At 41.9% G+C, this 27605-nt stretch overlaps 2 protein-coding genes and 1 pseudogene across 2 annotated transcripts; 2 read left to right on the top strand and 1 right to left on the bottom strand.

Annotated features, from left to right (window-relative positions):
* The first annotated feature begins 3000 nt into the window (after positions 1-3000).
* LOC121997818 (3-ketoacyl-CoA synthase 11-like) lies at positions 3001-4917 on the top strand. The gene is made up of 2 exons (XM_042552446.1): positions 3001-3799; positions 3989-4917. Exons 1-2 carry the CDS (start codon positions 3072-3074, stop codon positions 4767-4769), a joined length of 1509 nt encoding a protein of 502 aa, XP_042408380.1. The 5' UTR covers positions 3001-3071; the 3' UTR covers positions 4770-4917.
* Positions 4918-18045: 13128 nt separating this feature from the next.
* On the top strand, positions 18046-18222 carry LOC121999024 (annotated as a pseudogene).
* Positions 18223-18785: 563 nt separating this feature from the next.
* Positions 18786-22904, bottom strand: LOC121997817 (stress response protein NST1-like). Its single transcript, XM_042552445.1, has 2 exons — positions 21661-22904; positions 18786-19156 (listed from the first exon to the last, which is right to left on the bottom strand). The coding sequence occupies exon 1, from the start codon at positions 22796-22798 to the stop codon at positions 21668-21670; it is 1131 nt and encodes a 376-aa protein (XP_042408379.1). The 5' UTR covers positions 22799-22904; the 3' UTR covers positions 18786-19156; positions 21661-21667.
* Between the last annotated feature and the right edge of the window lie 4701 nt (positions 22905-27605).

The raw sequence follows: 27605 nt of genomic DNA, 5'->3' as shown, positions 1-27605 counted from the left end.
TATCACCAAGGTGCACCTTCCTTTTCGGAAGCCCAAACTTAAGAACTCCAAAGTTAAGCGTGCTTGGCTTGTAGAAAACTGAGGATGGGTGACCTCCTGGGAAGTTTTCCAGGGTGCGTGCGAGTGAGGACAAAGCACGCTGAAAGGACCTCTGGTGGTCTGTGGAGCTAGTCATCAAACCGATAGGTAGTTCTGGTGTCGTTCCTGGTTTGGTCCGGGGGGGTCCCGCCCGGGCCGGGGCGTTACAGATGGTATCAGAGCGACCTTGCGACCGTGAGTGCGCCTGTGGTAGGAGCACCCAGGGCACCACCTAGCGAGGGAGATTCTGGGATTTGTTTGTGGTGTGATTTGTGGTTACACAACGAGGACGTTGTGTCTTTAAGTGGGGGTGATTGTAATACCCCGGTTCTGAGATTCTAGTTAAGTATGACTTAAAAGGTTAGATGGTACTATCCATATCACCAAGGTGCACCTTCCTTTTCGGAAGCCCAAACTTAAGAACTCCAAAGTTAAGCGTGCTTGGCTTGTAGAAAACTGAGGATGGGTGACCTCCTGGGAAGTTTTCCAGGGTGCGTGCGAGTGAGGACAAAGCACGCTGAAAGGACCTCTGGTGGTCTGTGGAGCTAGTCATCAAACCGATAGGTAGTTCTGGTGTCGTTCCTGGTTTGGTCCGGGGGGGTCCCGCCCGGGCCGGGGCGTTACAATGACTCTGATACCACTTAATAGAAATTGAATTTCCTAATCCGCATAAATTCTAGAATACAAGAATTCGTATCGATATTTACTGCGTAAGAAATAAATTGACAAAAATAAAGAGAGATGAAGAATCTAAATGCAATGGAATCGATATCATCTTAGAAAGCATCATCCACAAAATCTAAAGCTCATGTGCAGAAGGAGGAGAAGCAAAAAAGGTTGGTCTTCTCAAGGAATTACGATGATTGTGTGTAGGGGTGTAAATGAGTTAAGCCGTTCGTGAGCTATTCGAAGCTTGATTCGATAAAAGTTCGCTTGAGTTCGTTTAATGAGGCTCGTTAAGATAAACAAACCAAGCTCAAACTTCACAATATTTAGCTCGTTAGCTCGTTAACATGTTCGTTAAGCTCATAAATCAACTTTTAAATAAAAAAATAATAGCTTTGATATTGAATTTATAGATTTTACACTCTACTTATGAAAAACATAAACAAAAATATTAAATTTATTTATTAGAATAAAATTATAAATTTTAACAAGAATATTATAATTTTTTTAAAATATATAATTTAATTTTTAATGAATATTTAAATTTATAACTTATATTTATTAAGCTCGTTTAGGTTCGATAAAAGTTCGAATAAACTCGTGAGTCATGAATGTATTCGTTAAATAAAGTTCGAGCTCGGCTCGATTATAAACGAGTCAACTCAAACATCCAAGAGTTCGGCTTGGCTCGGCTGCGCTCGATTACACCCCTAATTGTGTGATAATCTCTTTGCTAATGGGAAGCATAGAAATTTATCAAATACCTAATCTAACAGAGATCAAATCTTATATACGATGGACCTACATCCGTTATCAGTCTATCATTAATCCGTTATGAGTCTATCATTAATAATAGTGAGGGTTAATCAGTTCTATACATGTTAACCTCACATCCTATAATACAAATCCAAAATAAACATTAGTAAAATCACTTAATGGGTTTGTTTCTTAACCGTATGGATCTGCATGTGGCAAAATAACATGTTTGCACATCCAATAGATCATAATAATCCAACAATATGTCATTAGGACAGTAAGCCGTGGAATAGGAATTGAGGTTCCAAACCATGTGAAAACGGTTTGTCTCTTGTGCTTGTGTCATTGTGTATCTGATTTGTATTTTCCACTACGTATAATTCTTTATAAACGAGCACAACCAACTTCGAACAAGATCGAAATCACAATTCAATCCCAATAAACTATTATTTCATTCACTTTTTCAAAAAATCTTAATATTGTTAATATCTAATTTAAAAAATCCATTTAATCCATTTTCAAAATTCTATAAATCAAATTAATTTAATCGAAATAACGATATTTTTTCTAAAAAATGAACTTTCAAATAAATTGAATCAAATTTTACAAATTAATTTGATTCAATAGATTTAGGTAAAAGATATTTTACTCACCCCTACTTCCATCCCCACAAGTACTACATTGTAAGAAAAATTAGCATTTATTTTGATTTGGCGATAAAATTAACAAATTAAAATTTATGATATATATATATATATATATATATATATATATATATATATATATATATATCAGCCCTTCGAGATCCGCCATTAAAATTTGTAGTTGGTAGTTGTCTCTTTTCTTCTTCTTATTATTGTATGTAAAAAAATTATTTTACCTAAAATAGTACAATTAACCATTTGCTTATCATAAAAAATCTCTGCATCCTATTGATATGATGTGAAAGATGTCTGCATAATATGGTGTGCGCTGCATCCTATTAGATATGATGTGAAAGATGTCTGCATAATATGGTGTGCAATTACTTCTAATAGAATATTAAATATGAAGTTATGAAAACTATAAAATTAAAACTCTTGCTAACACGTTATTTGCTGGCTGCAACAAGAAGTTATTGCTCTGAGACGTAATTTCTTTAAATTTGCTCAAAAGTTAGATTTTTTTTTAGAATTTTAAATATGTCACATCAAAAACATAAACATTTACTATACTCCACCGTAAAAAAAACCTGACTGCACATTTCAAATCTCATTATTAATTAATTATTAGCCTCGTTGATTAATTTCTAAAAAATATACATATAATTTTAAATTTTCAAAATTACTCTTAAACTAAAAACCCCACGTCTCAAACTTTTTGAACCTCTTCAACAAAATCCTGAGAGGCCCTTACTGTTGAGAAACTACTATTTTCCGTGTGAAATGAAGACTAATTGGGGAAGCCATCAATGACCCCATCCTCTTCTTCATGCGGACGCATCTATAAATTCTCCATCGTTGCTGCAAATCAGTATTAACTTAGATATAGTTATCATTTACGTACGCTATAATTTAGCTTAATTAGGCAACATGGTTAAAGAAACAGAGCGCTACGCGAAGCTCGCCGTCGACTACCTCTTTTCCCATGGTGTCTACATCCTCCTCTTCCTTTTCCTCACCTTCTTCCTTATCCAGGCGCCGGCGTCCGTCTCCTTGAATGATTTCCGAGGCTGGCTCGACTCGACCACCGCCGTGCTCGGCGGCTGCCTGCTCCTCTGCCTCCTCATCATCTACCTCCTGGTGCGGCCGCGGCCAGTGTATCTGATGGAGATCGCGTGCTACAAACCGAAGAAGTCGACCCAGGAGTTCATATCGATGTCGGACTTCGCCGGCGTGTTCTCGCCGGAGAACCTGGAGTTCCAGCGCAGGATCTTGGAGCGCTCCGGCCTCGGCCACGAGACGTACCTGCCGGAGACGGTGTTGCTCGCGCCGTCGTACAACCATCCGGTGGAGGCGCGGAAGGAGGCGAGCGCGGTGATGTTCGAGCCGGTGGAGGCGCTGCTGAAGAAGACGGGGCTGCGGCCGGAGGACGTCGACATTTTGATCGTCAACTGCGGGCTGTTCAACCCGGCGCCGTCGCTTTCGGCGATGGTGGTGAACCGGTTCAAGCTCCGGCACGACGTGATCACGTTCAACCTCGGCGGGATGGGGTGCAGCGCGAGTCCGATTGCGATAGCGCTCGCCAGGGATCTCCTCCAGCTCAACCGGAATTCGTATGCCATCGTCATCAGCATCGAGAACACCGCCATGGGCGGCAGGTACGTAATGGAGATCGATAATCCTCCATCCTAACCTCGATCGAAGCCTTTCCGACAGGCATCTACCGGAGATTTTCCATGTTTAAAGTAAAATTTTAAAAATGTTTCAATTTTTAAGAAAATAAATATTTTCCTTATAATTTAATTTATTAATAATATTTTACTGGATATAACAATGGAGTCTTGTAGGTACGAGGGCAACGACCGGTCGATGCTGGTGTCCAACTGCTTGTTCAGGGTGGGCGGCGCTGCCGTGCTGCTGACCAACAAGCGCAGCGAGCGGCGGAGATCCAAGTACCAGCTTATGCACGTGGTGCGCACGCACACGGGAGCCGAGGACCAGAGCTTCATGGCGGCGGCTCAGGTGGTGGACGCCGACGGCAAGCTGGGCATCTCCCTCTCCAAGAACCTCATGGCGGTGGCCGCCGACGCGCTCCGCATCAACCTCACCACCCTCGGCCCCCTCATCCTCCCCGCCTCCGAGAAGCTCATCTACGTCGCCAAGTGGCTGGCAAAGAGGGTGATCATGAATAACAAGGCAGCCGGCGAGACGAAGCCGTACGTGCCGGACTTCACGCGGGCGGTGGAGCACGTGTGCATCCACACGGGAGGGCGCGGCGTGGTGGAGGAGATGGGGCGGTGCCTGCGGCTGACGGAGTGGCACCTGGAGCCGTCGCGGATGACGCTGCACCGGTTCGGCAACACGTCGAGCAGCTCGGTGTGGTACGTGCTGGCGTACGCGGAGGCGAAGGGGCGGGTCCGCAAGGGCGACCGCGTGTGGCAGATCGCCCTGGGAGGCGGCTTCAAGTGCAACAGCGCCGTGTGGAGGGCGCTCCGGACGGTGAAGGCGGCGGCGGAGGACCCCGACCTCAACCCGTGGGCGGACGAGATCAGCAAGTTCCCGGTGCAAGTGGCCGTCTCGTCCAACGCCGACACCATGGGAATTCGCCTCGTTAAATTTGATTATTAATTAATGATTGATGCATGCCTACGTACAATTACGGCATGTCGCCGATCAAATAAATGTGCTTGCTTGTGTCCGTATTGATGAATTGTTATTAAGATGATGTAACTTTAATTGAAGATATTAAGGAAGACAATTTCCTATTATCATTTAATTTGGATGGGTCTTTTCAACATTATCTACCCACCACACACACTGTGAAAGCTTTTAGTATATATAGTTTATGATCATGTCCGTACGCTGAACAGATGAAAATTAGGGACATGGCGTTTTCTACTATCTCTGGGTGATTTCCACAATGACGTAGGCCTCTGATGAACCTGCAACAAAGCCGGGTCGGGAGAGGGTTCCCGGCGACGATCCTCTGACGCTCAAATCAGACGATGGCGGGAAGAAATAGAGGCAGAATAGAGAGACTGTGGCTACAATAGATGAGGAGAAAAATCATACTTCCACCGAAGTCAGGAGATCCTTATATAGGACCCCGTAGAGGCGCCTGCACGCTTCCCGAGGCGTGTACGCTCCTCAAAACATACCTCAGAATGGTTGTGTCAGAAAAATGTGTCTGACGCCATACCGCAACTGTCCGAGCATATCTCTACCACGGCAGCGGAAACTTCCCCCGTATGATCCTCAGTACGGCTCGATCGCCGACCATGCTATTTGTCGGCGGCGGGTGTCTCGAAAATGATATCACTAGCTGCCCCTTTTGTCCTCTTCTAAGCCTTTTGTCTCTAATTGGGTCGGACGGGCTGGTTGCTCAGTCTCCAGGGTGCTCGACTATACATGCACCTCAGACCGGCGCGAGGAGGCCGCTCAGTCACATACTCGAACGGGGTACAAGCCAGTTGTTCTGCAGTTTGGCCAAGCAGATTGACCACTCGACATAGCGGTTCTTTTATAAGGGAGCTTGTGAGCGTCGGAAGCTCGATCCAAGGTAGAGCTGTCTTCGTGCCGGCACAGAATCTACTCTGGCCGATCGGGCAGGTGACTTCCTCCCCTCTCAACCTGAGCTTTGACTCTCCCGTACCGTTGACCCCTTCCTATATGGGCCCCCGATCCTTACCACCGGATCAGTTTACATATAAAATACTCTCTGTCATTTGTAATATAAAATACTAAAAAAAAGAATGTGAGATTGTTCGATTGGGGATTGCATTGCAAGCATAATCAGGTCAGATTTAAGAAATATTATCCAAGATTCGTCCTTCGCTCTGCCGCTCCGAACCAAACATCCAATTTGTGATGAAAGGGACTTGGCTCTGGATAGTACTAACTCAGATTTAGAATTTCATCATTACCAAAGGACTCAGAGTTAGATAGACTCAAGGGTCCGTTTAGATAATCTCTTGGCATAGATGATCAACTGCACTGATCTGAATGCTAACCCCTCCTTAATTTTGGCCGTTATGTTAACCAATCTTTTAGACTTTCACTCAACTCCGAGGCTCCATTTTATTCGCCATGTGTGCATATATTTGAATACACAAATAACACAATCGAATTCATCAATAAATCAAATATATTTTATATCTACTCATTTTAGTATTAGTTTTCATAACCATTATTTTAAATTTTATCTCTCCAATTAAATGTTAAATGATAAAACTATTATTGTTTTATTTGCCCATACAACGCACATAGATTTTGCTAGCGTGCTCATAGAAAACAAACACTTGTGTCAGACCGCCTCTAGAAAACAACTAAAACTTTTATTGTGACAACTACTTGAGAAATTATTAGTCCTTATATTTCGACTAAAATATTTCAACCCCTTTGAAATGAATAAACAAAAACAATGATCGGCTCTTATTAATTATTCTCCAACTACTTTGAAATAAATAAATGTATTTACTTTTTTTTTCTTTTCTCTAGATTTTAATACCTGTCTTATCCTGTCTGTTCCGATAAATTATTAAATATATTTTAATTAGAAAAAAAAAACTAATATCATTCATTCCAAACAGTAGTTCAATATGCCTGACCCATAATAGAATACGATTATGAAGGATATTTTTCTACTTATTAAAGTAAATAATCATGCAAACTACTTGTGCCAACTCGAAAGAAAAATATATTTTAATGTATTTATTGGAAGAGAAATTTGAATTGCATTCTTAATTTCTCGAATTAAATTCAGATCCAACTAGCTGGAAAAAGATTGTGTACTGTCATTAAATATATATGTACTTTAAAATAATATACTTTTATGAAATTGATTGTCGATATTACTAGGAAAAAAAAGGAATTTACCTATCAGCATTTGGGAGGATATGGGTTGATTTCCTAATCTTCTCCATGGGTCAGTGCCAAGTAAAATGCCCCTATAATTTATCTAGATATCATCTTTTACTTTAAAAAAAACATTTCCTAATGTCTCTTCTTAGTGTGCATATTCATTTTTTAAAAACTATATATTAACTTTAAAAAGCTGAAAATATCTAAATATAACATGATAATTATATAATAACTGTTGTCTCACATTCACTGAGATATGGGCTTTATTAATTTATTAATGACACTTTATCTCGTTGCTGATTTCCAGCAACATTATTCACAGATCATAGTATCGCAGTAAAATATTTTGATTATCATCCAAATATTTATAATTCAAATCCCAATTATATTATATTTATAAAAAAAAATTCTCTAAATAAAGAATGTACCTAAAGAATGATGGACTTCGGGACTGACCATCACATATGCTTCCTGATTTACTCTGATGATCAATAAAAATCTTATCTGTAAATTTTACTGGCCAGAATCTGGCCAATTAAAAAAGAATGTAGCTAAAGAATGATGAACTTCTGGACTGACCACCACACGTACTTCCTAATTTACTCTAATGATCAATAAAAAACTTATCTGTAAATCTTACTAGCCAGAATCTTGTCGGTTAAAAATCTCTATCTTCTAATTATAATGTATGTAATTAATATATAAATATGATATTACTAAAATACCCTTATACATGCATGTATATATTCTGGCTGACCAGATTCTAACTGATCTCGTCCGGAAGGTGAGTCGGATAGACCGCTGGGTGAGATGGCGAGAACGTTGACCGAGTCGCGATGTCCCGGAGGAGGGGTGTGCTGAGATGACTTCTGTGTTGACCAAATCTTCAAAAGTCCTCTGGTCAACGCTACCTACAGCTAGTGATTGGGTCCTCCCGGTCCCTGGTACCTCGAGGCTCGAGGCGGATCCAACGAATATATAAGTAACAGGCTAATAATATAATAATAAAATAAACGAGAGGCGAGTACAGAAAACATACCCTGGCCCGGGGGCGCCCTCGGATGGGGCGCTGGTGAGTTTTCATGACCCGGAAGAGCAGGTGACTCGGAGCCGGATGTGGAGCTGGGTCTGGCGGCACGGAGCCGAATGCGGCCTGGATCCGGAAGATGATACGCGAACTAGGAAGCGAGATCGGCACGCAGGCCGGGACACGAGATCAGCACGCAGGCCGGGACACGAGATCGACGCGCAAACCGGGATATGATAGCGGCACGTAGGCCGAGATAAGACATCGGCACGCAGGCCGAGACACTACACATAGACATGAACACAACGCACAAGCCAGATCGGCACGAGCCGCAACACAATAACGACACGAAAGCTGGAGCACAATAGCGACACTAAGGCGGGGAACGCAATAGGGGCACGCAGGTCGGAGGCATACGACGACGAGGGATCTACATTGGCTCAGAGCAGATTTTGCACGAGTGTGATCAGCCGACAATCTCACAACGACAATAAGGTGGGCGGAGGTCCCGGAGGGCAGGGTACAAAGAGAAGGGCGTCGATAAGGAGGAAGGGGTCGCAGCTGCGTGCTTAGTCTATGTGAGGCGACGATGAGATCTGACCGCTACTGCTTGCAGTGCCAACGGTCGCAGTGAGGGTTGCGCGGCGACGATGGTCGACGGACATCGAAGGCAACGAGAGGGGCCACCAGGCTGTGATGCCTAAGATGGCATCCAGGCCCCGAAGGAAGAGGTCGACTAGAGGAGAGATGAATGAAGTCGGAGGTGAGGGAGAAGGGAGGCGTCGGCTGGCCGGCGACGGCAACGGCTTCGCTATGAGGACGGTAGCGATGTCTCGCAAGAGAGCGTGAGAGAGGGAGAATAGGAGGAAGTTGTCGGCGTCATGTGGAGGAGAGAATGGGAGCAGCGACCGATCTATCCGGCGGCGGCCTCGCGAAGAGGAGGGGGCGAGAAGTGCGGTGTCGAGGGAGGAGAGAAGTTGGCGGCACCAGTGATGGTGGCAGTGGCAGGGGAAGGCCATGTGTGTGAAGCTCCGGCTGGAGGCACCGTCGACGACGACCTCCAGAGGGAAGTCATGGCAGCGTGATAAGGAGAGGGAGAGGAGAAGAAGTGAAGGTCAGCAGCCGACGTCGACGAGGAGTCTGGGAAGGAGGAAGGTTTTGCTCCCTGTTGGCGGCGGCCGCAGAAAACGAGCCCGAACCCCCCCCCCCCCCCCCCGCGTGCTACAGTGCATCCTCCTTTTCTCCTCAAGCCTAACCAACCAAAAGACTCAAATGTCCTCCTTCCTCCCCCCAATTTCTTCTTTGCCCTTCCCCTATATCCACATCACAAGTCTCCCCTTCAAGTCTAGTCGAAAGAGACGCAAGTCCGACTGACTAGACCAAGCTCAAAACAGAATCACTACAGAACACGGAATCAGATCGTTAGGCTCGTCTTATCACGTCGAACAAGTAGCTGTAAACGGCGAGCGCCCAACAGAGCGACGAAAAGAAGTGTCGACCAAGCGGCAAAAGCAATACCGAGCGAGTGTTAAAAGAGCAATCTAGCAGATGTCGAATGATATCAAGACGACGATCGGACGATGCTGAGCAGGGTGATCGAGCGATTGCTGAGCGAGACGAAAGACAATGGACGAGCAATGTTGAGTCTGCAACCGAGAAAATGTCGTCCTCGTAAATCACGACCAATACTGTCACGCCCCGGGGGAGTCCCTGTCCGAAGAAAATTTCGGCAGCACCTCTCCTGTATAGATGACAATCTGAAACATTTCTACAGGCATAATATATATCAACCACATACGGCTAAACATATATACACAACCACGCAGTTAATAATCTCAGCCTACACGGCTGGACAAATATAACAACAACCACGCAGTTATATATATTTCTATCAGCCCACTCGGCTGTAATCAAAACCAACACAGCAGAAAAACATAAAGACAAGCCAATACAAAATAAAATAAAACACTGCTAGCCGGCTAGGCTTACACCACACAACAACATAACACCACTCCGGAAACAAAACCGAAACACAAGATAGATACACAAAATACCAAAATACAAATGGACAACAGTAAAGACAGGTCTTCTGATGTGACATGGGGACCAGCAGACAGGATGCTCCAAACGACTCCATAAACAACCTGATACCTGAAAAGATAGTGTCCACGGGGTGAGTTCAACAACTCAGCGAATACCAATAGACATGCCTAGTAAGATATATCTAACAGCAATAAACATGGAATACAACTTCCTAATCATATATAGGAAAAATACAAATCTGAAAGGTAACTGAGGAAGCTGTACTCACCAGGAACTCCTATCCAGAACAAAAAGGTCGTCAAACCGAGAGTGTCATAAATCTTGTATACATGCCAAACATATGCATCCAACCAAATACAGCAAGCACGATCAATAAATGTATCAATGCGTATGATGTCAATGACATGGTCACCCCTGACGCCAGTCAGCCATCTCACACACAATGGTGAGACCGAGTGGGTAGGGATGTGACAACCGTGCACTCTGACGTCACTACTCCTGATAAGTGACCGAGTGGACGGGATGCTTTCGGAGTACACATATACTCCTACCCCAAATCATAAATGGGGGAGTACAATGCTCTCATCTCTCGGTACACCATGACGGGGAGGGATCCCTGACGTGCTACCACGCTGCGTCACACTACCCATGAGCGGACCAACAGAGCACCGAACAGAGCAAAACTGACGTGCTACCACGCTGCGTCATGCTACCCATGAGCGGACCAACGGAGCACCGAACAGTGATGAAACTGACGATATGCTCTACAATAATGGAGCAGCCTATCACGCAGCATGCAATCATGTGAATGGTGCATGACACTAAGCATGACAATATCCTGAACCAAATACATATATATATAAAAATATGTACCCTAGTACCAGTAAGTCAAATCCACAGATCTAGGGTATACAGGTCTTTTATGGTATAACAACCTAGGTCCTGAACATATCCATCTCCATAAAAATATGTACCAACAATATACATGGATCAAAGCAAAAGGGTCTAGGTACACAAATCAGATATGATATAAAAATATAGGTACGCATGCCAGATAATAAAAATCCAGAATCTAGTCCTAAACTCAGTAAAGCATGGTATGCCACTTAAAGGTACTCATGGCAATATTCACGAGGTATAAACCTGGATACATAACAAACGACAAAACAGAACATGCTATGGATATCAAACCGTGACATATCAAAGACAAACATGATCATTGCTTGTAGCTATAAAATACTATGCATATCCAATTGACAATATCATAAAAGATAAGTCAAGAGGTATCCGCCTTCAATAAGAAGGATCGTATCCGGTCTAAATCTGACGTCGAGATATCATCTTGCGTCAAGGTCCTGTGTCAATCAATATATATTTTTATTTAGCTAACATTCATAAAAATTTAAATAGCTAAATAAAATCCACAAGACTAAATTAGGGAAAACCCTAATCCATAAACCTCAATCTGCCTAAATTAAATCCAACGGTTAATTAGGATTAGTTTTCCTAATCCCTAATCAACTCATTAGAATAATAATCCATACCTAAATCAATTACTCTAATCATGAAGTCATAACTTCTTAATTGAACTACTCTTACCTCTACCTCATTGCTAGAACAGAGGTGATTGACTATCGGATGTCCGACACATTTCTTCGAACACCGAACGACCACGTTCATGTCTCCAACCCCTACACAACCAGAGACGAAGGAGTTAATTAACACCTCATTGCTCACAGACATAACTTCGAGCACATGGTGGACTTATCAAGTAGCACACACTTGGAGTCCATATCAATGAAAAATTACCTACATAGAGGTCGAAGATAATCCCTAACCTGAAAACGTACGCCAAGAACTGTGGTTGTGATCAGTGGAAGAGGTGGTGGCATAAACCCGGCTGCCGGAAGAATAAAGAGGGGAAAGCAGTGGCGTCGGGCGGCAGGTCATGGTCACCGAGACGCTGGTCTCGGACTGCTCTGCTTCCGTCCACAACCCGGAGAGACCTAGGGCACAACCCAAAAGGGCACAAGGTCGACGGCGGTGCTGGGTCGGAACTGGTGGCCGGCGACAGTGCTGGATGCAGAGGCGCGGCGGCGGTTGTGAACCCAAACTAGGGCACGACACAGTAAGGGAAGAGAGAAGAGAAGGCCGGCGGTGTCGCAAGAGGGTGAGGGAGCCGCGGGTCGCTAGGGCACGGGATACTTGTCGGCGACCGACGCTCGGGAGAGGAAGAGAAGGAGAGGCCGGCGGTAGACTGAGATCTCTGCGGCGACGAGGCAACGGCAGAGGGAAAGCTGATCGGGCTCGGCCGGCAGTGGCTCGTGCTCGCCGGCGCTTGTGCAGGGACGGAGGAGAAGGGAAGAAGTAGAAGGAGAAGGGGCGATCGGGTTGGCTTGAGAGAAGATAACCGCAAGGGTGCGGCGCAGGTTCGGCGAGGATCGGGAAAAGAAATGGGAAAAGGAAATAAAAGAAAAAGAAAAGAAATTAAAAAGGAAAATAAAACATTTCCTCAATTAAATTGGTAGCATAAACAAGCTTTCCTGGGGCCCAATTTTATCCCCGTAAACTCGTCCATACGGTCTCCGAAAAATTTCAGAAAAATTTCTAAAAATTCCAGAAAATTCCCTTATCATTATTCGTCATTTTTCGGTATTTTACAAGTATGAGTAAATCCGTGAGAGTGACCGAGAAAGTGTCGACCGAGCGACAATAAATCGCGACCAGGACGAGTAAATCCGTAAGCGCGACCGGGAGAGCATCGACCGAGTGACAGTAAATCACGACCAGGAGAGCGCCGATCGGGCGACAGTAAATCGTGATCGACCAATAGAGAGAAGGATGGACGAGCGAAGCTGTGAGCGCGACTAAGAAAAATGTTGACCGATCGATAGTAAATCACGACTGGGACGAGTAAATTCGTAAGCACGACCGGGAGAGCGCCGACCGAGTGACAGTAAATTGCGACCGGGAGAGCGCCGACCGGACGACAATAAATCGTGATTGACCAATAGAGAGAAGGATGGACAAGCGAAACTGTGAGCACGACTGAGAAAAATATCGACCGAGCGTCAATAAAATCGCGACCGGGTAATAGAGAGAGTGACGCCTGGGCAATAGGGAGAAACCCAAGCTAGCGGAACGACAATGGGCGACCGATGACTTGCGCGCGATGGAGAAAAAATGTCAAGCGATAGATCAATCGGCATAAAACGAGTAGCCGAGTGGTACAGTAAATGGTCGAGCAAACGACCAAGCAACATCGATGAGCGAAAACGTGAACTGAGAGTACCGAGCCGGGTGGCAAGTGAACAGTAAGTGTCGATCGAGCAACAACGGTGAGCGAAAATGCGAACTGAGAGTGTCAGGCAGGGCGGCAGGTGAATAGTAAGTGCCGACCGAGCAACAGCGGTGCGCGAAATGCGAATGATGAGTGCCGGGCAAAGCGACGGGTGAACAGTAAGTGTCGACCGAGCAACAGCGGTGAGCGAAATGCGAATGATGAGTGCTAGGCAGAGCGACAAGTGAACAGTAAGTATCGACCGAGCAACAGTGGTGAGCGAAATGTGAATGATGAGTGCCGGGCAGAGCGACAGGTGAACAGTAAGTGCCGACCGAGCAACAGCGGTGAGCGAAATGTGAATGATGAGTGTCGGGCAGAGCGACAGGTGAACAGTAAGTGTCGACCGAGCAACAGTGGTGAGCGAAATGTGAATGATGAGTGCCGGGCAGAGCGACAAGTGAGGAGTGAGTGTCGACCTGCCGGTCGTTTGGCGTGAGAGCATGCTCACTTATAACTCGCACTGGGGCGAGAGTTTGGGACACCGACCTACCGGTCGTTGGGCGTGCGAGCATGCTCACTTATAACTCGCACTGGGATGAGAGTCTGGGACACCGACCTGCCGGTCGTTGGGCGTGAGAGCATGCTCACTTATAACTCGCACTGAGGCAAGAGTCTAGGAGCGTGAGAGCATGCTCACTTATAACTCGCACTGAGGCGAGAGTCTGGAAGCGTGAGAGCATGCTCACTTATAACTCGCACTGGGGCGAGAGTCTGGGACCCGACCTGTCGGTCGTTGGGCGTGAGAGCATGCTCACTTATAACTCGCACTGGGGCGAGAGTCTGGAATCCCGACCGGGAAGTGTTTTGGAGGCCTAACAAAGAAATGCTCTGGAGGCCTGACCAGGAAATGTTATGGAGGCCTAACCAAGAAATGCTTTGGAGGCCTGATCAGAAAATGTTCTGGAGGCCTGACCATGAAATGTTCTGGAGATCTGACAAGGAATTGATTTGGAGATCTGCCCAAGAATTGATCTGGAGGTCTGACCAAGAATTGATCTGGAAGTCTGACCAAGAAATACTCTGGAGGCATGACCAGGATATGTCTAGGAGGTCTGACCAGGACTTGATCTGGAGACCTGACCAGGAATTGATCTGGAAGTCTGACCAAGAAATGCTCTGGAGGCCTAATTAAGAAATGCTCTGGAGGCCTGATCAGGAAATGTTCAGGAGGTCTGACCAGGACTTGATCTGGAGACCTAACCAGGAATTGGTCTGGAAGCTCGACCGAGCATTGGTCTGGAAGCCTAACCGAGAATTGGTGTGGAAACTCGACCGAAAGATCGTTAGCGATACTCCGATCTGAGACCGGTGGTGATACTCTGGTCCGAGACCAGTGGCGATAACTCGACTCCGACCGAGGGAGGATAAGCCTTGAAGCCCATATAAGCGGAGCCCATAACAATATGAGGGGACAGAGCCTTTATCATACCTGATGGCGAAGTGATGTCAACCGGTTGGCTCGAATCCCAAATGCCCGTACAGCCAGTAAGAGAAATAGTGTCGATCCCTTGACTCTCAAATGTCCGCGGAGTCAGGGAGAAGAATAATCTGAGCCCTGACCATCAAAGGGAGTGAAACCCATAGCCATATAAGGGAGCAAAGCCTGTAGGCGTAAAAGCACGCAAAACAAGTGGAGAATACAAAGCATATAGTAATAATAGAGTGAGGTGTCTATAGCAATAAAAGAATGCAGAACCCCATGGTGAAGGATGCAGAGCATGTAGTGATAAGAGGATGCAGACCCTGATGGCGAAGGGTGCAGAGCCTGTAGCAGTAAGAGGATGCAGAGCCTCCTAGTGAAGGGTGCAGAGCCTGCAGCACACCTGATCGGGGAGCTGTACCCCTGGTCCCTGATTGGAGAGTAAGACCCTTAGCCTGTAATCAAAGAGCGAGGCCCCTAGATCCTGATTGGGAAGTCGTACTGCGAGTCAATGATCGGGGAGCTGTGTCCCTAGTGTAAGAGCGAGGAGCTGTGTCCCTAGTGTATGAGTGGGGAGCTGGGTCCCTAGTGTCCGATCAAAAATCGAAGGCCCTAGTCTTTGATCAAGTACTAGGATCTCACTCTCTTATCAGGGAGCCATAGCAGCTCCTATAACCGTAAAAAGGGAGCAGAGCTGGTCACGTACCTGATCGAGGAGTCGTGCCAATCGGCTAAGGGTTTATCTTGGTCCTTTAACTCCCGAATACCCGTGGAGTCAGGGAAAAAATATATGGAAAAACTAACCTGTCAGTCAGTTGAAGCTCCACCCGATCCCTCAACTCCGAATACCCGTGGAGTGAGGGTAGAAGATAATGTCTGTCGGGATCCTCCGGGGCTGTGATAATGGCAGAGAACCTCCCGACGTCGTCCATCTTCACGTTCCAGAACAGGTGAAGGAGATTCCCACAGACGACGCCAAATTTGAACCCATCCAGAAGCTGAGTCGGATGGACCGCTGGGTGAGATGGCGAGAACGTTGACTGAGTCGCGATGTCCCGGAAGAGGGGTGTGCTGAGATGGCTTCTGTGTTGACCAAGTCTTCAAAAGTCCTCTGGTCAACGTTACATGCAGCCAGTGATCGGGTCCTCTCGGTCCCTGGTACCTCGAGGTTCGAGGCGGATCCAATGAATGTATAAGTAACAAGCTAATAATATAATAATAAAATAAACGAGGGGCGAGTACAGAAAACATACCCTAGCCCAGGGGGACGCCCTCGGATGGGGCGCTGGTCGAGTTGTCGTGACCCGGAAGAGCAGGTGACTCGGAGCCGGATGTGGAGCTGGGTCTGGCGGCACGAAGCCGAATGTGACCTGGATCCGGAAGATGATACGCGAACTAGGAAGCGAGATCGGCACGCAGGCCGGGACACGAGATCGACACGTAAACCGGGATATGATAGTGGCACATAGGTCGAGATAAGACATCGACACGCAGGCCGAGACACTACACATAGACATGAACACAACGCACAAGCCAGATCGGCACGAAAGCTGGAACACAATAACGACACGAAAGCCGGAGCACAATAGCGGCACTAAGGCGGGGAACGCAATAGGGGCACGCAGGTCGGAGGCATACGACGACGAGGGATCTACATTGGCTCAAAGCAGATTTTGCACAGGTGTGATCAGCCGGCAATCTCGCAACGACAATAAAGTGGGTGGAGGTCCCAGAGGGCAGCGTGCAAAGAGAAGGGCGCCTATAAGGAAGAAGGGGTCGCAGCTACGTGCTTAGTCTGCGTGAGGCGACGATGGTTGGTGGACAGCGAAGGCAACGAGAGGGGCCACCAGGCTGTGATGCCTGAGACGACATCCAGGCCCTGAAGGAAGACGTCGACTAGAGGAGAGATGAATGATTCGGAGGCGAGGGAGAAGGGAGGCATCGGCTGGTCGCGCGACGGCAACGACTTCACTATGAGGATGATAGCGACGTCTCGCGAGAGAGCGTGAGAGAGGGAGAATAGGAGGAAGCTGTCAACGTCATGTGGAGGAGAGAATGGGAGTAGCGACCGATCTATCTGGCGACGACCTCGCGAGGAGGAGGGGGAGAGAAGTGTCAGTGACGAGGGAGGAGAGGAGTTGGCGGCACCAGTGATGCTGGCGGTGGCAGGGGAAGGCCATGTGTGTGAAGCTTCGGCCGGAGGCAGCGACGACGGCGACCTCAAGAGGGAAGTCATGGCGGCGCGATAAGGAGAGGGAGAGGAGAAGAGGTGAAGGCCGGCGACCGACGAGGAGCCTGAGAAGGAGGAAGGTTTTTCTCCCTGTTGGCGGTGGCCGTAGAAAACGAGCCCGAACCACCACCCCCCTATCCAGTGTATCCTCCTTTTCTCCTCAAGCCCTAATCAACCAAAAGACTCAAATGCCCTCCTTTCTCCCCCAATTTCTTCTTTGCTCTTCTCCTATATCCACATCACTGACCATTTAATATTATTTTATATATGGAACCGAATCAATTACTCCAAAGATAATTAATGAGACTAATTGAAATTATCTTTTCCAACGATATTAAATAGATGTTTTAAAAAACATACCTGTCAGTGAAGTCCCAACCTACACTGACGTGTATCTTAACTATCCATAAAGACGCTTTCCATTCAAAGTTCATCAATTCCAGACTGGTCCTGTAATTCAAAAATCAAACACCTGGATTCCTGTAATTCAGCGAATGTTTTTTTTATCGGTAAATCTCAATAGTCCGGCTAGAAAATGAATGTAAGATGTTTAATTAATAAATATTATTTTAAAAATATAATTAATTATTAATAAATTAGGAAAATAAATAAGAAAGGATATAATTTGACTTATAATCTTAAAAATTAGGAAAGAGTTTATTCTAATTGGACATATTCTAGTCACTTAGCTCATTCAGATGATTGAATCGATTAGGATAAATTTTGATCAAAATAAAAATCTTACTATTTTATGTACCCTTATTAATTAATTTTCGTGAATCACATCATGAAATTACTTTAATATCTTTTTTTTCTTCTCACATTAAAAATAATTTTAATACTTATTGATATTTTTTTAAATTATTTTTTATATAAAAAATATATCCTGTCATAGTTCTTTGTAGTCTCATATCTTAAGATTGATAGCACCACGAGCGAAAAAAATTCTATAAATACCTTGGGTCAATAATATTAAAAAGTATACATTTCTTGATCTTTTGGTTAATATCAAGTGTATTATTTGTTCTTATCGATTTAATATCTGATAAAAAAATTAAATTAATTTTTATGAGAGAGAGTCCGTTACAATAATTTGCCATTAGGGTTCTTGAGCGTCATTCTTATATTGTACTACTACATGGATCTAGCGAACCCTTACCAAGTCCAATTTATGGATATAGAGCACTAATTTATGTATATTTGTATATTATATTACCCATGCAAATGCGCACAATGACTAGTATTATAAAAAAATCTTAACTCGAATCCGACTCAAATCTAACTTGAAAATTCTAAATCCAAACTCAAATAATCAGACCCATCGGAATAACCTGCTCCACTCGAAAAAAAAAATCATTATTATTATTATTTTCCTATAATTTTTTTACTTTATCTTAATATTTCATCATTATTATACTAACATATTTCATCATTATTATACTAACATCATACTATTACATACATATTAATTTTCAAAATAAATTTTAATTTAACCTCAAAAAAAAATCTTAAATCCTAAACTCAGGTCAACCTGAACCTAAACCAACCCAAAAACCCTAACATAAACCCAACCCGAACCTGAAAACCCTCAATCTTAATTTGATATTTTTCGAATCGACTCGAACCAGATTGACGGATTGAGTTCATCTTTGACACCCCTACTCCAACCCCACATTTCGCCTATCAAATAAATCCAAAAAGTATGATGACTCTTGATGTAGTGTCCCAACTTCACCGGTAATTCAATCGCAATAGATGTGTCCGACATAAAAAAAAAAAAAAAAATTGAATCCTAATTACTTAAAAAATACACCATCCCTCGTACTACCGCACCAAGCCCAGGGGCCCAATTCATTTAGGTCTAAATCAATTCATTTAATTTAGACCATAAGGTGAGATGCCAATATAGTGTTGTTTAATCAAACTGCGGAATTCCTGTGTATCAACAATTCACCCTTCTTTTCCCTCAATAATTTAACTGCTACTTTTCCTGGATCACGTTGTAGCTTTGTAGTTGTTGGCGACCTTGCTTCTGCTTTAATAATTATCGACTCCTTAACCTTCTTTCGTTATAAGGTCGTTACTCTGATTCCTGAAATTTCAGAGGATGGAATCTTCTCATAGGGTGAGTATAAACTCTAGCCCAAGCCTAAGTACTGTATAGCTATTTTATAAGGTAGTAATCATCATACTAAAAAAAAGACTGAGAAGGAGTTACTAAATAAAGAAATGTCAACTTCGGCAACTCAGCAATATAAACACTATTAAAAGCTCCAAAATGAAGCTATTTGCAGTAATTGAAAATTTTTCCTATTTGCAGCAATTCTGACATGTATAGTTCCTTTTGTTTTCTTATTTTCTGCAATGATTATAATGTTAAGTGCCAACCATTGTTAAAATAATCAACAAATTTGTTAATTGTTAAATGACCAAGAGGTCAGACAGGTTTGTCCTAAGAATTTTCTTTTATCCTGCAAGTAGATAAATCTACAGCATCTCCTTTTGTTTAAAACCTGTTTTAGCTCTTTACTATCCCTTTCTTATCCTTTTAACTCCTTAAACTCAATCAATTTGTTTATCAGTAAATTTCTTTCATAATTAATCTAATGGATTAGATCATGTCATGACCTGAATAAATCACTTCATAAGAAAACTGGAGGCCTAACTTGATAGCCTTAATCATGTGGCTTAGATACTCGAGCTTCCAGTCAATTAACAAAGGAAAATCATATGCATTATGAACAAATGTATTATTTCACAACTAAAAATATGAGACTAAGTGGAGAGTGGAGTCTGATAATAATGAATTCCAACTTATCAACTTATGGCTTCATAAATTTAGTCAATGCCCTAGTTTAAATCACTGCAGAATCTAATGGGTGGCTCCACTACAGAGGTTCAATTCCCATAAATCCTCTTGTTAGTTAGCATTTGTGATTTGTATATTTACAGATTTTGGTATGATTATGTGAATTTTGAGTAGATGCTGTATGAAGCTAAGTGGAATTGATCGACTCTTAGATCATTCTAATTTAACAGTAAAGTCTCAAATTGAACATAGATCATCAAATAACACAAAAAATAACTTAACCAAAATGAGCATAGTTATCATTGGATAAACATATCTAATTAGACTGTTTAATGACTTGGCACTCTTACATGCACTTGTTAGTAATATTTGCAACAAGGAACGGTTATATGTAAAATTGTGTCACAAAAATCCCAGATAGAGAAAACAACAAAAATAAAATAAACTCGTAGGAAAGGAAACCAATTACTAGCATAAAATACTATTTTATTTTGTTTCTAGAGTGCCTTAAATACTGTTTTATTTCCTTTTTTACTCATGCTAACTTACTGCATATATTATGTCTTGTTCATGTCTTAATGTAACTGGATCTCACCCTATTTTTTTCACTCATTCAAGCAATTATAATTCACAATTCATAGATTTTTTCTTCTTTATCGGCAAACAAACAACTGATGTACCATCACCATGTTATTTTCGTGCAACATCCAGTAGTATCATAGTCTTAGTTTGCTCCTTCGCTGTGTTTCTATGTCAGTCATCATTTTCCCCTTGTTCTTGTTGTCAGTTCTCATCCCTTCATTTCTCCTCTGTCTTCCCTCCACAAGCGTTTCTTGACAATTTTTGTTGTGTCATGTTATTGTGTCAAAAGCAGCTTGTGTCACTCGGGTCCTTCTAAAAACGTTTGGTCCTTATCTAGTGCAAATGTTGTTTCAGGACTTTCCTAAATGGGTTCAATTGTAGATTGGCTACCATCGATTCCATTTGAAGTACTTGTCTTTTAACCATGTAAAATATATATTGAATGACAGTAATGAGGTCAAATTCTTAATTTTTACAATGAAGATTAAATAAGATAAGTCAAAAGTATTATCATAGCATTAACAAACCTTTCTAAGCAAGAGTAACTGAACAATGATGGAAAAGATCCGAGTCACTTTGAAAGAGACTCCAACAAGGATTTTTTTTTTTTTTTTTTTTTTTTTGCCTTTTATCAGCATAGAGAGCTCCAGTTACAATGATTATTTTGTCAACTTGTACTAATTGAAAGACACAGATGTGCCATATCAACAGCCTGTACTTAAACTCTTCTCTTTGAAAGACAAAACAGTTACAATGTTTAGCTATTTTTAAGTTTTTGTTCTTCCTTTCTGTTGGTTCAATTCTCTTTTATTGTTTTTAAGATTTCAATGTTTTCACATCTTTCACAACACTACTTTCTATTTCAAACCTATTAAACCTATGGTGATGTTCCATGTACTATTATCCTAGAAATCATTCTACTGTAGTCAAAAACTTCATTGGCATAATCAGTTCACCTATAATTGTTGCATCAAAAACCAAAAACACACACACAAAAAAAGGGGGAAAAAGAGAGTAGGAAACAACAGCAATGCGATCAAAGGGTAGATACCATGGAACAAATCTCTAACATTGCAATACTAGTTGTTCAAGGCTAATAGTTTCTTCACAAATTAAAATTGGCACATGTTGTCTTGCAACTAGTATATAAAAACCTGCAGCATTCGACAAGTAACTGGAAACAAAGAATTAATGTACAAACTTACATGAAATCTACACATAGTGCGTGGTAGAGTCATCTCCGTTCTTTCCATTGTCTCCAACCAATGTTTCAGGTGACTCTTGTTGCTCTTGTTGCTGTGGCTGCATCACTTGATGTTGCATTCCCCCAATTCCACCATCAGAACCACCTGCTCCTCCTCCAAGGAATTGGCAAATAATCCTCACCAAGATGGCAATCATTTGCATCTGAGCTTGAAAAGCATCGGCTTGCATTTGCATAGCCTGTTTCTCGTGCTCCATCTGCATCACCAGGATCCTTTCTCTCCACTCCATATCCTCTACTTCCCTCCTCTCCTCCCTTAGCCTCCTCTTTCTCCATTGCAGCCTCCTGTCCTCCTCCTCGTCCATCTCCCTCTGGTGCACAAATGCCCTTTTTTGCAGTTCCCTCTCCAGATACTCCTCCTCTCTCACCAATTCTTTTTCGCGTCTCCTTTCCTCCCTCCTCATTGCAATCTCACCAATCTCTACCATCTTGGAACTAAAAAATTCCACTTTTTTCCTGCGGAAGTGGCTAGGATCTTTGCTTGGCAATTCTAACCCTAATTCCTCTGATTCTTCCCCTTGATCTACAGTTGTTGCAATACCCCTTTCGTCTTTCTCCATCAATTCTTGGTCGGAGTAAGAGAAGTCATCCAACAACTGGACCCCATCGTCCTCCTCAACGTCATCATATCCATCGTCTTCTTCGTTTATGCTATCATCGTCGAAGCGATTCTCGTCGAGAGCAGCGGTTTCGAGGGAGGGGCGGTGGAGGGGATCGTGATGGTCGCCAAAGACCTGCTTGTAGATGATGAAGTTGGGCCATAGATGGAGGGCGTGCTCGTCGTGAAGGTTGGTGGGGAGGGAGTGGATCTTGCGCTTGACGTGGAGGAACTGGTGGCGCATGTTGTGGATCTTGACGGAGATGTCGCGCCAGGACCAGAGGAAGGGGAAGGCGTTGGGGTCGCGGAGGTTGTGAGCGGCGTTCACCCGGTCGGCGATCGGCTGGAACTTCTTCTCCCGCGTGCGGAGCCGAGCGACGAGGAGAGCGCCCAGGGACGAGCGAGCCGCCGGCGATAGAAGGGCCGCATACTCCCGAATAAGCGTCGCCTCTTCCTCCGCCCTCCACTTCTTCCGCTTCATCACCGGCGGCGGGCAGCGACTGCTTAGGCCAGCAGGTCGACCGCCGGGAGAGAACACTACTGGCAACGTCGGTTACCGGTTTAGCGTGGGGAAAGAAAACACAAAAAAAAAAAAAAAATACCGACAGGTGTACGCATCAAAGAGGACCACAGTGGTTCGCAGAATCGTAATTCTACGCTAAAAATCCTTAAAAAATTAATAATTAAAAAAATATTTAAAATATTTATTTACACATTAAATATAGAATCATATAATAGATATATAAATTTAAATTAACTAATAATTTAATTATCGTACCGTAATAATATTTATATTTTCATATCATAAAATTTAAAAAATATAAAAATTTTATTAATACAATAATAATAACACATTCAATAATCCAATTTAAAGACTAATAAAAGACATAACGTACATAACAGATGTTATTAAATAGTTTGATTCAAATATGAATGTCAAAAATAATTTTTTAAAAATTGAGTGATATCATACAATATTAGACAATAGGCATTCAAAAATTCATCATTTTAGAAAAAAAAATGACAGAATATTATTGATCAAAAACTAATTCAAAAATAATTAAACATATGTTTAAATAATTTAAAACTCTAACAAGATGAAAAAAATATAATAAAAAGATAACATCTTCTGAACCTCCGAAAAGAATTTAAATGATATTTTTTGGATTTGAAATAGGATAGTTAAAGATAAACTTTAAAATTTATTAAAGATCTTTGAACAAAATTTGATTTTATATATTATAAATCTCGTAGTTTAATCCGAGTAAAAAGTTATGACATCTCAAAATTTTCACATATTCTGCTCTAATCCTATTACAATCCTACTGATTCTGTTCCGATCTTAACGATCTTGTTACATTCCTACTATAAAAATCGATTCTACACGATCCTGACTCAATTTATACTTCTGGATCATAGAATCGTACGATCAAAATTGATTCTGCATGATCCTAACTCAATGTATGCTTCTGAATCATAGGATCGTACGATCTTATGATCCAAGATCACAATTTTACAAACATGGCACTAGACTGACTACTCTTGAGTAACCACCAATCAAAAGTCTTTCTCTTTACATAATTTTATTAAATATTTAAATAAATATTAATTAACTTTATAAATTATCTTAACCCTTTTAAATTCTATATCTTGTAGAATTAATTCTCTTTAAAATTAATCTCTCATAAATAAATGCAATATTAATCTATATAATATTGCATCAACTATAATCTAATATTTCTTTCTAATAATTTAACAATTCTTTATTTTTAAATACTTAACATACTGTTAAATTAATTTTTTGTATTTAATTTACATAGCCGTTAATTTCTTAAACACTTTAGCCACTTAATTGTTCTAAAAATACTATACAAATAATGCATACAATATTTTAGTTTAAAATAAATACTGAAAATATTAATACCTGCAGATTGACAAAACTCGGTTATGGCTAAAAAGAATAATCACATAATAAAATTAAACCTAGTTATTGTAATATCTAAAATCAATATTGTAGCGACCCACCTTTCTACACTACTACTATTCTCTAAAGGTGGACGCTACTTGACTACTAACTCTACTTAACCGGTATGATTAAAAATCACATAGAAACTCTATTGAAAAATTTCGGCAGAGTCTCCCCTGTACCGGTGACCTCAAACTGGGATACATAACATGTATACTCAGCCACAGGCGGCTGGAACATATAATTTCACAACCACGCAGTATAATAGCACAATAAAAATATGAAACTACTCTAGCAGTGGCAAACAACCATATCACTCCAACAATAGGAGGTATCAAACTACAATGCGGAAATAAACTCAATTACAATCTCAACTTCATAATAACATAAACTAAAACTCTAAACAGGTAGGTCCCGAAAATTCACTAGCGAACTCTGGATCTCTCCATAGTCCTGGCATCACACACACTGTCACAGCATCTCCTTGTCGCCTTCCTTCTTATACTTTTCCTTTTCCTTTATCTGCAGTAGGAGGAAAATAGTATCTATAAGCTAAAAGCTTAGTGAGCGCTATCCTACTCACAAAATCTCGATATGCATGTATATAAATAAAAACATGCTAAAACTGAATGCTAACATGTAAAGCTACTCATGCTCATAAATAGCCAAGAAATCAACTAACTGGAAACTAACATGTATAGCTACTCATGCTCATGAATAGCAAAGAAATCATATCATGCTAACTGAAATACTAAACATGTATAGCTAATCATACTCATAAATAGCAAAGGAACTAATTGAAATACTAACATGTAAAGCTAATCATAGAACTATCATGTGTATCAATAAGAAACTGAATTGATACCTAAGCTAAACTAATTAATGCTAAACTGAGTCTAACTTGTATTCACATAACTAATTTGTGAAGTTTTGAAAACTATTTACATAATAGATCAAAATAATAATCATGCTGCTGATGGGCCCGGCAACTGTACTTGCTGTGCGCGCATCCCTAACTAAACCCGGGATTGCAAGTTCCGAGTCTAGTAGGGTTTACTAGGTTATCTAAACCTAGGGACGACTGTGGGAGCCCAACCCAATGGATATCTAATCCAGTACAGTGCCATTGCTGAAAATAAAATACTGATTTCATAGCTAATTTTCTTATCTTGCTTTTACTAGGTTATCTGAACCTAGAACTAGGTTATCTGAACCTAGAGGCGACTGTGGGAGCCCACCCATTGGACCGTAGTCCCATATAAGCTGAAGCAAGACTAAATAAGTTATTTTAAATGCTTCTACTGCATTTACTGAGCTATTAAAATGCCTACTGTAGCATTATATTGAGCTAAGCATTTTATCAAGCACTTGGTGTGCACTAGAACACACCCTACGTATTGAAAATCTGTATACAAAGCTTAACATAAATCTGCATGCAAAGCTTAACCAAAACTCTGCATATTAAGCCTATCAAAAATCTGCATACTTTACTTATAAAAATCTGCATGCTATAAAAATAGAGTAAAAGCAAGTAACTTTGGGCTTACTGATCATGCTATAAACTAAACAAAAGAAAGCAACTTTAAGCCTTTTAACCACACTGTAAAAACAGGGCAAAAGAATGAAACTCTAAGCTTTCTAACATACTGAAAAAAAAGCAAGGAATGCTACTTTAGGTCTTCTAAACATGCTGTAAAAACAGGGCAAAGAATGCTACTTTAGGGCTTCTAAACATGTTGTAAAAAAACAGAATGCTACTTAAAGTAAAGGAATACAAATCTGAACTGCTAACTAAAAAATCGAATCAGAAACTAATCCTGCTCACGGCAGGAATAAAAGGTTCTACTGCTGCCACAATCAAAGAAGGAAAAATATAATCCTTGAACTACTCGTAAACTTAAAACAAGATTTAATAGAATACCTAACCATTCCACTACTTGTCTATTCTTGTTCATTAAGTAAACAATAAAACTAACTAATGCTTGATGCAAAAGAGTTGTCCATGCTCGTACCTCTCAGGGAATCCTACACTGAATTGCTAAATTACAACCATTTCATACTCGATACAGTAAGAAAGGAACTAAGACTGCCACTTAACAGAAATCCGTTCATGGTCATTGAAGTGGCCAGAAACTAAAACTTTCAGTGCTAAATGCAAGGGCTGTTTACACTCTTTGTATAGCAAGGAGATTAAAACCGAATCCATCAAGATCATAAACCTCAAAACATCTGAAAGAAACCGGACAAGAGAAAACTCTCAATCAAAATCCGAAAACCTCTCCTACTGCAGGTGAGTAGCAACTCACCTCTTATTCTTGGACTTACAGCCGAAGGAAAACCTAGGGTTCGGATGAGCCCCCAACCGAAGGAGGAAGCAAGCTCTAGGGTTTGGAAACTTGCATCTTTCGGCCTCTTCTCATGCCCGTGCACTCTCCTTGCCGAGGGAAGCTCGGACTTGTGAAGAATCCGCGGAGGAGGGAGCTCGCCGGTCACCGGAGACATGGTTGCTTGCTGCCGCGATTCCGCCAGAGAGAAGTCGCCGACGCCGCGTGAGAGAAAAGAGTTTTGAGAGAAATTTTAGGTTTTCGGAAAATAACTTACTAATGCTATTCTTATACTAGGGTTATTTCCAAAACTATACCTTAAGTCAATTGATTCCCATATATGGTTAACAAAACGAGCTTAGCTCGATTGGTTGGGCCTGTTTTGGTTCAAGCCGGAGGTTCTGGGTTTGAAACCCAGCTTCTACAAGTTTATTTTTCTTTTATTTTTTTTTAAACTTCTTTCTCTTGGTAAAAATACCAAACGAACTCCAAAAATTCCATAAAAATACTCTAAAAATTTCTAAAAATCTCTAGAATTTTTCTAAAACATTTCTAGATTTTAATAAGGTCTTTTAGAACTCTAAATCATGAAATTTGGGGTGTTACAAATATGATACTATAATTAATGATCATACCTTAAAATGATGGAGATGACATACTGGATAGATGACTCTATTATTGACTGAAAGAAGACTTTGTGATGAAGAAGAGATGACACCTGACACTCCTTCCTGGCAATCCTTCTTGCGCACACCGCAAAGAGAGCAAAAGAGAGTGTTAGAGCAAGAATCGAGGGGGTCTCAAGCGCAGACACTCTAAGGCTCAAGTCAGTACAACAGCCCAACGAAAAGTGGAGAAGAAGATGAACAATAACAATAGATTTATGTATTTTCTGACCTTGTAAAGCGTACCTACCAACGAAGATGACTCATTTTTATACTGACCCTCAGAACTCCTATAATTATGAGGTGTTAGAGAATATCTAATGTCATAATATG

The sequence above is a fragment of the Zingiber officinale genome, chromosome 6A (assembly GCF_018446385.1).
Source record: "Zingiber officinale cultivar Zhangliang chromosome 6A, Zo_v1.1, whole genome shotgun sequence".
NCBI lineage: Eukaryota > Viridiplantae > Streptophyta > Magnoliopsida > Zingiberales > Zingiberaceae > Zingiber > Zingiber officinale.
The sequence above is the reverse complement of the archived record's forward strand: the minus strand, read 5'-3'. Positions and strand labels throughout refer to the sequence as shown.